Below are 12835 nucleotides of genomic sequence, written 5' to 3' on the forward strand. Positions count from 1 at the left end.
TAGCGGACGTGCGGGCGGGGGCAGCTCCGGTCCCCGGCTCCTCCCACCTCCCGGACCTCCTCCCGGCCCGCAGGGCTTGCCCGGCCGCTTTGATGGAGGTGCAAACATTTGGGGGAGGGCGGAGGTGTAGGGGCTGGGCCGGGGCGCGTAAGTCGGACCTCTGATTTAACATGAAACAGGCGCGCGGGAGTCCATTGTTGGCTGGGGCCTCCCCAGCCTGCCAGGCCGGTCTGATATGGCCGCGCGCGGCCAATGGGCAGCGGTCCCGGCACTTCAAAGGGAGCGCGGCCCAATCCGTCGCGCCCCCCTCCACGGCAGCCACTGCTGTATTTATGGAGAGGGGACCGATTTTTCTGTCCCCAGAGACCGACTCCAGTCTAGCCTGGAGGGAGTTCAAGTGGAATAACCTCCCCCCCTTCCCCTGCCCCTCCCCCCCCAGGTCTCCGTTCTCTCCCTTCCCCCCGGGTCTGTGCTGGGACCCGGGTGCGGTTGCGGGTCTGGGCCGGAGCCGCCGGTCTTCTCCGAAGAGCGGCCGCCACCTGGGGCGAAGGTGGCTCTGGGATAGCGAGTCGGCCTTGGGGGCGGTGGGAGGGCGGCGGGAGGATGAGCTCCCCGGGCGCCGAGAGCGCGGCGAAGAGCCTGCAGTACCGAGTGGACCACCTGCTGAGCGCCGTGGAGAGCGAGCTGCAGGCGGGCAGCGAGAAGGGCGACCCCACGGAGCGCGAGCTGCGCGTGGGCCTGGAGGAGAGCGAGCTGTGGCTGCGCTTCAAGGAGCTCACCAACGAGATGATCGTCACCAAGAACGGCAGGTGCGTGCGCGGTCCGGGCCTCGGGGTGCAATGCGCACCTGGGCGCGCGGACAGCGGAGAAGCCTGGGGCATGCCTCACTGCCCAACGTTTTTTTTTTTTACTCGGGTGGAGGTCTCTCTGCTCATTTCTTCTCGAGCTGCAAACGGCCCCGTGTGGCCCCTAACCAGCGTCCTTCCGGTGCTTCTGGTGCTTTTAGTCATGGGAGGCTAGGGGCTGCTCGGGGGAGGGCCCATCCCGGGAGCGGCACCTGGCCCACTCCCGCCCGGATCCTCCGCGCCCCTGACTCCCTGAGGCCGCGGAGAGTGTGGAGGATGCCCGGGGCCCCGGAAGGGCTCTGGGAAGTTGTAAGTCCCCAAAGGGGCTCCTCTTTGCCCAGAAATGACAGACATCCCTCTCCCACGCGTTCTGCTCTGGGTCCAGCGCGCTGGATCCGGGTCCCTCCCGCTGCGCTCTTTCCCTTCCAGGAGGATGTTCCCGGTGCTGAAGGTGAGCGTGTCCGGACTGGACCCCAACGCCATGTACTCCCTCCTGCTGGACTTCGTGGCAGCGGACGGCCACCGCTGGAAGTACGTCAACGGGGAGTGGGTGCCGGGGGGCAAGCCGGAGCCGCAGGCTCCCAGCTGCGTCTACATCCACCCCGACTCGCCCAACTTTGGGGCGCACTGGATGAAGGCGCCGGTCTCCTTCAGCAAAGTCAAGCTCACCAACAAACTTAACGGAGGGGGTCAGGTAGGTGCAGCGGAGCTGGGGAAGGCTGGACCTTCTCCAGCAGCCCGGCTGGGTCTGGGAGGGGAGGGACAGCGGCCTGCGGCCTGCGTTTCTTAGTCCGGCCTTCCCCTTGGCCTGCAGCGAACTGGGGAGGGTCAGGCAAGGCCTGGGGAACTTGTGCTGAACTTTCCTAGAGGCGGAGAAAATGCCACCCTGGGTGGTGAACGTCACTTTAGAGCTAATGGGCACCGCAGTACCGAGTACGAATTCTGAGCAAATGTGTGTGTCTGTCCTTTGTAAGTGTCTCTACCTGGGGATTGTTACGGGCTCATGGTTCTACAGCTGCAAACCAGCCCCAGCGTTTAGAGGTTGTCTGTGGCCAGCGGGGAAGCTTTAGCACCCCATTCCCCCGGCTTGGAAGGTTTCTCGGTGGGCACTCACTGCCGTCACTGGTGTGCAGCCTCTGGTGTGACTTTCTCCGACTCCCGGGAAGCAGCTCCTGAAGGGGAAGCCCACCGACTTGAGCCGGTGTCTGGAAGCAGCTGGCGTTTCTGTGTCTGGGGTGTTTTTTTCTCCTCCACGGTGGGGCACGTGGGTGTCCCCTGGCCTTAATTGGGACTTGGTTACCAACCCCGCATTTGTGTCTCCCTCAGATCATGCTGAACTCCTTGCATAAGTACGAGCCTCGAATCCACATCGTGAGGGTCGGGGGCCCGCAGCGCATGATCACCAGCCACTGCTTCCCCGAGACCCAGTTCATCGCAGTGACGGCGTACCAGAATGAGGAGGTGCGGGGGGGGGGGAGTCCCGTGACTGGGGGCCGCGCCGCAGGCGGGAGGGGAACGGCCTCTTCCAATAATTTGCCACGGCTACGAAACTGGGCCGAGGCGCGAGGTGTTGAACATAAGTCCTCGCGAAGCTTCCCCTTAACTTTCTGTAAAAGCGTCTACAACCAGAAATATCTACCAAACGCCCAACAGGACCAGATGTGGAAAACATTCGGGTAGAGAACCGAGAATTTCCTGAACAAACCTGGAGTGAGAGAGGGGCGTTTTTCTGAAATGGGTGGGGGGCAGCGTCCACCCTTACAGCACGAATCATCGACCAGGAACAAAACCCTGTTGGGCGCCTGTGGGCCCCGCGTGAACTGGCAGGTCACTGCTCCACGAGCTTGCCCGGGCTGCGGTTCGAGCTCCGTTTGTCTGGTTTGTACGCACACAGAATACTGTCTGCAGTGGGTCTGGTTTCTCGTTAATTCCACTTGGAAAACCGGCATTTAATAACTTTTCACACACGTGCTGTTCCTTACTAAACAGCACAGGTCCTCAGCCAATTCAGACCCAAACAGGAAAACGCATCTGGAAAGAAGTCTGATTGTATTTGAACACTTACTTAAAAGCCTATGAGTGCCCCCCGCCGGTTCCTGGACCAGGTTAAACTCCCCACCTGCCTCCCACAGGCCGGTGAATGGGGTTTTGTGTTTTCCAGATCACAGCCCTTAAAATCAAGTACAACCCGTTCGCGAAGGCGTTCCTCGATGCAAAGGAAAGGTGAGTGCGTTCCGATGACCCCGTCTGGGCAGAGGTGCGTTCAGAAGGACGAGACGGAGCTGTGAGGAGCACCTGGACCGGCCTCCTTTGTGACGGCACCGTGCCCTTTTTTGACAGAAGTGACCACAAAGACGTGGCGGAAGATCCTGGAGACAGCCAGCAGTCCGGGTACTCCCAATGTACGGTTTGTTTGCTGCACTCTGCCGACCCGCCTTGTTTCCAGCCCGGAGTGCGGAGAGCCGGGGGCTGGGGGTGGTGCGGACCCTGGCATCTGTGTGTGGTTGGGGCACACTCGGCCCTTTGCTGTCAGGTGCAAGGGCCCTGTGGTGCTGAAGGTCTCCCACCCCTGCTGTGCTGGGGCTTGTGGGTGCTCCCCCCACTGCGGCCCCCCTGACAGAGAGGTCTGGGCAGAGTTTGCCTGGCCCTTCTGTTTTGCTCCAAGGCCACTCGGGCCAGGGCTGGGCCAGATCCCCAGACTTTGGTGGCTGTTTGGACTCTGCCGTGCGGGGCAGGGGAGAACCGGCTCCTTCTGTCCACCTGAGGACGGTCTGTATGTCTGCTAGTGACTGAAAGCTGAAGGGCCGGCTTCAGAGCGATGCTCGGGAACGGGCATGGTTTTTCCCCGAGGGGCTGTGGTTCTGGGGTGAGCATATTCACGCAAGCTGGTCTTCATGTCCACCAGCTTGTCGGATGGGAAGGTCAGCTTTAAGTGCAGCTTCCTTTGGGAGTTCTGTGAGCCAGGGCACAGGGACACACCTGGGGGGACTTTGTCCAGCTCTCTTCTCCTCCTTGGGGGGGACCTGGGTGTCCCAGTCACCGACGCCTGCTGGGTGAGAAGTGTTAGTGTTTGCCGGTCCCTCAGGGAGGTGGATGAGCAGGGCACACTCGCCCGCTGTGTTCCGGGGATGTTTTTCCTTCTGTGAGAAACCATCTCCTAGGCCAGCCTGACCGCCGGCTCTCCTGCAGTGGCCAGGGCCTCCCGTGGGGGTGGGGGTGGGGGTGGGTGGACGGCTCGGCAGGCCCGTGCGTGGAGGTGTGTCCCGGCCCCGTCGCTCACATGTTGTCTAAAGAACCCGCTGTAGTTTGGGGCTTGGAGTCAGAGTGATTGTTTCAGTGAAGGTGGCTTTTCTGAATTCAGACCAAAACAAACTCAGAATGCTTAAATAAACAGGGTGGAGAAGAAAGTGGGGTTTTATCAGAGAAGGGGGTGGGAATGCTTTTCTGATGGACGTGTCTGGCGGGGAGAACAGGGGCCTTGAACAGGAGAAAAACGAGCGGGAAAGGGTGCGCCCCAGGCCCCATGGCGGCTCCCGTGCGACTGTGGGTGGCTGGCGCTGTGTGTGGAGCAGGCCTGGCTCTGAGTTCGCCTGTGTGTACATTTTATTCACGCTCAGCGTGGCTCGGCATGGCTGGGGAGAAGGAAGATCAGTAAGACACAGCCCATAAGAGGCCGAGGACTCCGGGGTTGGGGGGGGCAGGTCTGACTGGACCAGCTGGGGACACTGAGCCGTTGGCTGAGGCTGGGGTCTTTCAGGTTTTCTCAGGTGCCCCGTGGGTTTCAGAACCTTGGTCAACCTGTGGCCTCTAGTGCAGAGCTGATGCCACGATGCCCTGAGTCTTGGGCTGGACGCTCGGTGTGGACACTGTGAGTCCCACTTCATCAGGGAGCCCAAGGAAAAGAGCCACAATTCCCTGGTCTTAGGTCTCCGGTCCTACCGGCAAGGGAGGTACCGAAATGCCACTGCTTAGCATTCTTTCCTCACAGCAGGGGGGTGGCTCCTTCCTGGAACCAGCGCACTGTGTCCCCCAGCCACCCCCCACCCTCAGTTCGGAGGCCCCCTGCCACTTCCCTCCACACACAGCTGCGAAAGGTACCCCGCCCTGAGGAACCACCGTCCTTCCCCCTACCCCAGCCCTTACGCCCATCGGAACAGTTCTCCAAGTAAGTGGCACGTGGAAGCCAAGGGGGTTGGAGGCCGGGAAGACCGCTCCTGGGAAGGTCTCAGTGGGGCCCCGGGGGCAGGAGAGGGGAACCTGTCCAAACGCACACCTGAGCCCTGTCGTTTGGGGGCTCTGGGTCCTTCATCTCCCGTCCACGCCGTGGCTGGTTCAACCACAGAGCAGCCCCGGCCAGGGGCTCTGGGTGCACCGGATAACGCTCGACCCGGTCCCCCTTGGAACTGCGGGTCTGTCTCTACGGCCTGGGGTTCAGATGTTTCGTGCCCCCTCCACGGCGGGTCCCCAGGCACAGCAGTTGCTGGCTCGCTCGAAGCCCAGCATGTTTCCAAATGTCGAGCCTGGGCCACCCCCGCTTAGCCTGACACCACCCCGGACTTCTGCATCAGAAGCTCTGGGGGGCCCGCCAGGGTGTCTGCACAAGCCCTCGGGGGACCCCAATGCAGGTCAAAGTGCAACGAGCACCAGGCTGGCCCATTAAGATCTTACTTAATTCTAACACCATGTATGTCTAGACTTAATTTTGTCTGGCTCCAAAAGGAGGGAAAAAGCTAATGAACATCATAAAACAATTAAGCAATTAAAGCTGATTCGAAATGAAAGAAGCTTATTTGGTAGGAAAAAGTCGTGGGGACTTGCTCAGCCAGGGGCTGGACTCCGAGGCCAGAAGATCTCTCTTAAATCTTGGTTGGAGTCTCGGTTTCTGAAGCCCTCTCAATTCTTAAGAAAGAATTTTGGGGGAGGAGGCAAGTTACAGTTACATTTACTTTTATATTAAAATATAATTAATCCTCAGCCAAGTGACTGTTGGATTGTGTTTCCACCGGTCAGCTAGTGACCTAATGACAAAGAAGGAGCCTCTGCTGACAAGGACATAATTTGAAATACTGGGGGGGGGTCGGCAAAAGTAGGTTTACAGCTGTTCGAATGGAAAAAGTGCAGGTGACGATGACGAACGTCACAGGAGGCTGCAAACGTCCTCTTGCCCACACCTGTGTATACGTACAGCCTTGGGCCACCAGCGAAGCGGCCGGGGGTGACTTTTCTCTGGTCCTGGTCGAGGGGCCGCAGTTACCAGGGGACACTCACTGCGTTTTGTTGCTCTTGGGAAACCCCAGCAACAGTGGCTTGTTCTTGCTTCCTGTAGCCTATTCCGACACCGCCCCCGCCTGCCTGCCCATACTTCAACCCCACGACAACTGGCCCAGCCTGGGGGTGCCCGCCCACGCCAGCATGCTCCCCGTGAGCGCCAGCGCCGGCCCCCCTGCAGGCTCCAGGTAAGGGGCCCGGACTGCCAGCCACGTCCATTCACGGGCTGTTATTCTGCCCTTGCCTGCGGGTGGAGGGGCTCTTATTTGTGATTTGACCACTGGCCAGGTATGAGCCTGCCCCGGGCTATGGGGGTGGGCGGGTGCTATGAGCTCCAGCTGCAGCCTGTGTCTCGGAGGGACCGGGGGCTCCGCAGGGCGGATGGGGGCTGGGCCTGACCAAGAGGGACCCAGGACCTATGCCGGACAGTTGCTTAGACTTTGAGCCTTATTTCTTTAAGAAAAAGATACTAAATAATCCAAGCCTTGACCTGTCTTTTCATGGGATTGGTAGGGAAGTTTTTTTTTCTCTTTCTTTTTAAAAAGATTTTATTGATTTATTTTTAGAGAGAGGAGAAGGGAGGGAGAAAAAGAGAAACATCAATGTGTGGTTGCCTCTCAGGCACGAGCCCTGACTGGGTATCAAACTGGCGACCCTTTGGTTCATAGCCCACGCTCAATCCACTGAGTTACACTAGCCAGGGCTAGATTTTTTAAAATATATTTTTTCTTCATTTTCCAATTCCAGTTGGTGTTCAGTATTATGCAAGTTTCAGGTGTGGGTCGTGGGGGTTATCATGTAACTTATGACGTGGCCCCTTGGCAAGTCTGGTGCCTGCCCAACACCATACATCCCCATCACAGCCACGCTTCCGTGACACGTCCTTATTACAGCATCGTGGCTATTACAGCATCGCAGCTTTCATTAACTGCCAATCTGCACCTCATAGTAGGTGAATTTTGAAGAAATGTGCCCAGCATCTTTTTTCGAGCAGGAGCGATTACATTAAGGAAATCGTCGGCTTTTCTGTGGACCTGGAATCAGAGTCGTTCACATGCACACTGGCTAACTGGCAAAGAATGATGACTGTTTTCTTACTAACTCGAAAATTATATAGAAGGAGATCAGCTTAAAAAACCAAGCAGATCAGTAAACGTATTACATGTCTTCACAGAATTTGTATAGTAACGACTAACTAAGCTAGAGGTCAAGTCCTTTTTCGGATGAGGAAGCCAGTTCAGAGATGAAGTGGTTGAACCTGTGGGCTCCCAGCTCAGCGAGACTGGGGACAACCTATCTCAACCTTAAAAGCAATGCGGCTCATTGTAAGAGAATCCCGAATGTACCTGAAGTGTCCACTCTTTGTGCCTAGGAAACAACTCCTTTTTAATAAATGAGAACCCACTGTCTGCAAACCAGCAGACTCTCAAGAGCTTTGAGGCCACCTGGACGCCTGCGCAAGGATCTCGTGACCTGCCGGTGGCCAGCTGCCAGCCTTGGGGACTGGGCATCTCAGGCCTCGTTTGTCCCAGCTGTAACATGGGCGTCATGCCCTGCTTCTCTTAACTCAGGCTAGTTAGCAAGTTCGAATCCATCTGAAAGGCAGGAAGTGGCTTGGCAAAGAATACGCACAATGCAGCGTAAGGTCTCATTCATTTATAGACAGACTCTCCCCAAGAGAAAGGCATTTTTTCTAAACAAACCTAGGTCTTTAGACTAGAGGATGTAACAGCTACCTTCGACCCCTCACACAGATTGGAAGACGGCATCAAAAGCAGCCACAGGTCAAGTCTCAGATGACAGCTGGCCGCGGGCAGAGTAGGGATTCGCTGGCAGGTCCCTTGCTTTCTGTTGTGCACCATGCCATTGATGTCACAGGGCAAAGTGCAGGCAGGGCTCAGTGTCCGGGTGGGGGCCGCTCTGGGGGGTGCCCCTGTTTTCGGGGATGCGGTCTGCCCCTGTCCACCCACATGCCGTGCACATCCTCTGAGACGCCTGCGTCAGCCTGCCCGGGAATTCCGGACTCCGAACAGGAATCCCAACCTCCTATCCTGAAGTTTCATTAAAACATTTTTAAATTTTTTTAAAAAAAGTTTATTTAATTGTTGTTCAAGTACAGTTTTCTGTTTTTTACTCCCATCCCAGCCGATGCCCTCAGTGCTCCCCACCTCCCTCCCATTTCCACCCCCCTTAGTTCTTGTCCATGTGTCCTTTATACTAGTTCCTGTAATTTTTTGTTTTCTTGAACAACAATTAAAATAAATTTTAAAAAGACAAAACATTTTTTTATTTTAATCCTCACTTGAGGACATTTTTATTTTATTGTTTTTAGAGAGAGAGGAAGGGGGAGAAACATGGATACAAGAGAAGCACTGATTGGTTGCCTCCCGTATACGTCCTGGTCCCTTGCTGACTGGGAATCACCACCCCCCCCAAACTCTGATTAAGGGACTGCGCTCTAACCAACGGAGGCATACGGCCAGGGCCTGCGCCAGAGTCTTCAGTAGCAAAACGTAGCAGCCTCTGCCCAGAGCCGCCCATGAGCCTGCTTCTTGTTGATAGACACGACAGTGACTTACACACGTCTGTGTGGTTTGATGGACGGGGCACAGCGGGCTGGAAGATACCACCTCCCCCGGATCCCTGGAGTAGGGCTTTCCGAGTTTGGGTCCTGTTCTGCCGCCGGTCTGCAGCCTTCTGGAGCCTCCTCCCCGCCTCTGACTCATCTGTGTTTCCATTGCAGCCAGTACCCCAGCCTGTGGTCCGTGAGCAACGGCACGGCCCCGCCGGGTGCACAGCCCGCAGGAATGTCCGCCGGGCTGGGGCCCCAGTTCTTCCGAGGGCCCTCCACCCAGCCTGCAGCCCTCGCCCACCCAGGCTCGGCCTCCGCCTCCTCGGGGTCCCCGCTGTACGATGGGGCCCCCGCGGCTGCCGACGTCCCCGACAGCCAGTACGACGCGTCGGCGCAGGCCTGCCTCATCGCCTCCTGGACCCCCGTGTCGCCGCCCTCCCTGTGATCACGCCGCGTCTTAAAAGACGCGATGACTTTGTTGTGGCAACCAGTGTTGATGCCATTGATCTACCAGGTACAGGTGGCAGCCTCGCGGGTCAGGGGAAGGAAACGGCCCTCTTTCCCCACTGCCACCGGGAGGACGAGGACGCATGCGCGTTGTGCTACTGCTCAGGCGGCCCCGCCCCCGTGCCCCGCCCGGGCTGCTCAGGGTCACCAAGGGGTCACCCCTGCTCAGCAGCCGGGTTCCTGCAGGTGGCTGCGTCCCTTGCGATTGAAGGTAGAGCAGACTGCTGTGCGCCAGGAACTTTCCGTTTTCCTGGATCGGGCGCATCAGAATTGTAAACTCCGCTAGAATGGGCTCTTTGAGCAGAGGTAGCGGACTCTTGTATTGTTAAACCCACCCCTGTTTATGGTTTTGTTTTGACAAAGTAGCCAGACAATCAGCGGAAGGCAGTTTCTGCAAAATAAAGGATATGCAACATTTGGTCTGTCCAGTGATTATTCAGACCCCTCCCCTTTTGCAAGAGGTGCTGCTGTTGGTTACAGCCTGTGGCAAGGACCTTGTCCCAAAGACACGTTTCCCTCAGCTGTGGACCTGAACGTTCCATCTGATCCGTGGCAGAACTGAAAGTGAAATATATCCACATATTTATTTCCTTCGAGTGAATTGCGGAAAAAACGCAAACCATGCTAAGTGATTTTAAAGACACTGACACAGGCGGCTCTGGATCACGGCAGGAGGTGGGTAATGACAGAATGGGGAAGGGACCGGTAAAGGGACACGAGTTAGTGTTGCCGCCATCCGGCGGGGAACCAGAGCCCGCCAGTGCCGGATCGCGGCACTTCCTCCATCTAGTGGCAGATCCTTAATTTCAGTTTACTTCTGGAACCTGGGCCTTCTGAGGTCACAGGGGATCCCATTTGAAGAGCTCGGTGACGAAGACAGTGGTGGTGGAGTGGTGTCAGGGATGTCCACGGTGACAGGGGGCTTTGGGACTTCCCAAAGGAGCAGGCGAAGTTGCATCTTAAATCCAGCAGGGCTACCGTCTCACCCCAGGTGCTGCGGCTTCCCTGGGCCCTGCCTGCTAGTCCCGGGACTCTCGGGAACTCGTTTGCCTTATTGAGTGTAGAGCTGGGACTGAAGTGTGGACACCTGACTTCCTGGCGCCTCTGCGCCAGCTCCGTGGGGGACACGCTGCTTGTAAATGACGTGCTTCTTGGCTTGGTGACTTACGAGGTATGCTTGCGCTCCATGCACAGAAATATCCCGAATCAGAAGAGTGATGGACAGAAATGTATCAGAAGAATATTTTTGAATAAGCCACTGCCCAAGTAGAACTGGGAAATAAAACTGGCTCCATTTGGGATTTCGGCTCTTGCCCAGTGTGGGTGGGTAGCAGGGTCTGCTGAGGGGGTGGGGTGACTCCTGTGAGCCCTACCTCTGGGCCCCCCCTCACTGGAAACTCCGTGTCCTCCTGCACCTGGCTGCTCTGGGAAGCCTGCATCAGGACTCTGTATTCCGAGGACTCCCCCAGCACCTGCCCCTTCCCGGGCCTTAAGGAGGTTTCCGAACCGGAGCCTGAGCCCACAGCTCTGGCCCACAGGGTGCTGCAGGCTGAGGGAGACTGAGTCACAGGGCCCTTCCCCCAGGGACTATCTACTCTGGCTGGGGAGACAGGATCTTGACGTGTCCAGAGGGACCCAGAGTTCATGTAACTGGTATTTTAACAAACGGAGCAGAGTCTCTCTGGTTGAGCAGTGGGGCCGTGGCGGCCGTATGGCGCAAGGAGCCTGCGATCCAGCACAGAAGACCCGGACCCGGGCCTCCGTGGGCCTCGCTTGCGGTGGGACCCGGAAACCCTCTTTTATCCTCCCTCCATCTGTCCCTGCGGTGGCTGTGCCACTGACCCTCGGCTCCCGTGTTAACAGACACACTTCTTAAAGTAAGCCTTGGTTCTGAAAGCAGGAAGAGCACACGCGGTGACCGCAAAGACGGGCGGCGATGTGGATGGCAGTCCCGTCGGGAACGACACAGCCCGACCAGGCAGCTTGCGGGCTGGGCGTCGTGCTTCGAAGCCAGAGGTGGCCGACGCAATTCCAGCCAATCGAACGAAGCTTCTCTGTCTCATCAATGCTTCCCTCTCTTCCTCTAAAAATAAATAAAATCTTTGAAAGAGAAAGCAACCCCCCCCCCAGCATAAATAAAACAAGGTGAGGCATCCTTAGGGGAAAAGCCCAAGGTGGCAGCCGGGTCCAGGAAGGACCGGAACAGTCCCCCAGGCCCTGCTCTGCAGACTGCAGAGTGGCCGCCTCTGACCAAAGTGGGGACAGAACGCTGGTGCCTGCCGGTCCTCACTTCCCGGGCTGTGCTTTCCAGAAACTGACCTTGAGAAGGTTCTTGGGGTGAAGGTCCGAGCTCCGAAAGTGTAGCCCTTCTTCAGTTCATCGATGCAGGTGTAGAAACCCCTGGACATCAAACAGCAGGCAGTCGTCCCATTCTGGGGGGTCACCGAGGTCCCCACACTCCCCCAGCCAGTCCTGTGAGGAACCCACCTGGTGATGAGGCCCACGTCCCAGCACCTGGCGTCCCCTCCTTGGTTCCTGCTCCAACCTGCGCTCCGCCACGCAGGGTTTCCTGAACGGGGACTGAAGTGGGGATCACACTTGTTGTCCCCATTCGGACTGCGGCTTGTTGCAGTTGTAAAAAAGATGTTCTTTCCTCGTTGGTTGGAGAGTAATTGGCCCTACATGTGCTTTTCCCCCTGGGGTTGGTGTTGTGTTTATTAAACAAATAAGCAGACAAGACGACCACCCCCCTCCATTCTTGTGCCTACCGCGGACTTTCTGTTCCGATCTGTGTTCCTCCCCGCGGGCCAGTATTGCGCGGCCTCACTGTAGCCTTCTAATAATTCTCGAATTTAAGGAGCGAGCTCTCCAGACTTTTTTATGGAAATTTTCATAGCTGTGTTAGATTTTCTTTTTTGCATTTCCAGATAAGTTTTAGGGCCAGCTTGTCGAATTTTTCAAACACACCTATGGCCGTTTTCCGGGAATTTGCCCTGAACCCGGTGGCCGTTCCTGGGACGTGCCGCCATGACCACACCTCCTCTCCTCCGTGGACGCGGGACGCTTTCCGACTCGTCCGATCGTATTTAATTTCCCCTGGTGGGTCTCGTGGTTTCCGTGTAGAGGCAGCACATACGTTTTCGTTAGATTGGTTCCCAGCGATCTGACACTCTTTAATGTTGTTATAAAAACAGTTAATACTGTAATTTTACTTTTCAGTTGTTGCTAGTATGCAGAAGAATATTTAATTTTGCTACGTGCGTTGCCCTTGGGGGCTGTGACCTGGATAACGTCCCTTACTGGTCCCAGCAACTTCGGGGTTCTCCGAATAGCCACAGTATTTGCGAATCGTGAGTGTTGTGCCTCTGGGTCGGCTGGGTGCCGTTTGCTCCCAGGTCGGTGGGAGGCTGTGGACTCCAGGAAAGAGAGGCCGGGAGCGGCAAGAGCGGGCATCTGTGCGCTCTTCGCAGACTCGAGGGCCGGGGCTCGCTGTGGCGTCAGCTGTCGGCCCTGCAAGCCGAGGGCCTTCCCTCGTGCCCCCAGTTCTCCAACGGTCATGCAGGGACATTGAACTTAGTCGATGCCCATTCCCGGCCGCCGAGACCCACACACGGTCGCCCCTCCCACGTCCCGTTCACATGGG

At 57.2% G+C, this 12835-nt stretch overlaps 1 protein-coding gene across 4 annotated transcripts; it reads left to right on the forward strand.

The window, feature by feature from the left end:
- Window positions 1–420: 420 nt before the first annotated feature.
- Window positions 421–9581, forward strand: TBXT (T-box transcription factor T). Of its 4 annotated transcripts, none has more exons than XM_037126227.2 (8): window positions 421–809; window positions 1275–1539; window positions 2172–2306; window positions 3007–3068; window positions 3186–3247; window positions 4834–5010; window positions 6172–6301; window positions 8857–9581. In XM_037126227.2, the coding sequence occupies exons 1-8, from the start codon at window positions 604–606 to the stop codon at window positions 9128–9130; spliced, it is 1311 nt and encodes a 436-aa protein (XP_036982122.2). In that variant the 5' UTR covers window positions 421–603; the 3' UTR covers window positions 9131–9581. The 4 variants fall into 4 exon arrangements, with proteins under 4 accessions (XP_036982122.2, XP_036982123.2, XP_053524654.1 ...); XM_037126228.2 differs by having other exon boundaries at window positions 4837–5010; XM_053668679.1 differs by having other exon boundaries at window positions 3189–3247.
- Window positions 9582–12835: the final 3254 nt, after the last annotated feature.

The sequence above is a fragment of the Artibeus jamaicensis genome, unplaced genomic scaffold (assembly GCF_021234435.1).
Source record: "Artibeus jamaicensis isolate MK-2021 breed Jamaican fruit bat unplaced genomic scaffold, CSHL_Jam_final contig_497, whole genome shotgun sequence".
Classification (NCBI taxonomy): Eukaryota; Metazoa; Chordata; class Mammalia; order Chiroptera; family Phyllostomidae; genus Artibeus; species Artibeus jamaicensis.

Excerpts from the sequence above, each read along its gene's own strand:
- TBXT (XM_037126227.2), top strand. The coding sequence starts at position 604 with ATGAGCTCCCCGGGCGCCGAGAGCGCGGCGAAGAGCCTGCAGTACCGA. Across the intron at positions 2,307-3,006 it reads CGGCGTACCAGAATGAGGAG|ATCACAGCCCTTAAAATCAA; the intron begins GTGCGGGGGGGG and ends TGTGTTTTCCAG. Across the intron at positions 5,011-6,171 it reads CCATCGGAACAGTTCTCCAA|CCTATTCCGACACCGCCCCC; the intron begins GTAAGTGGCACG and ends TGCTTCCTGTAG.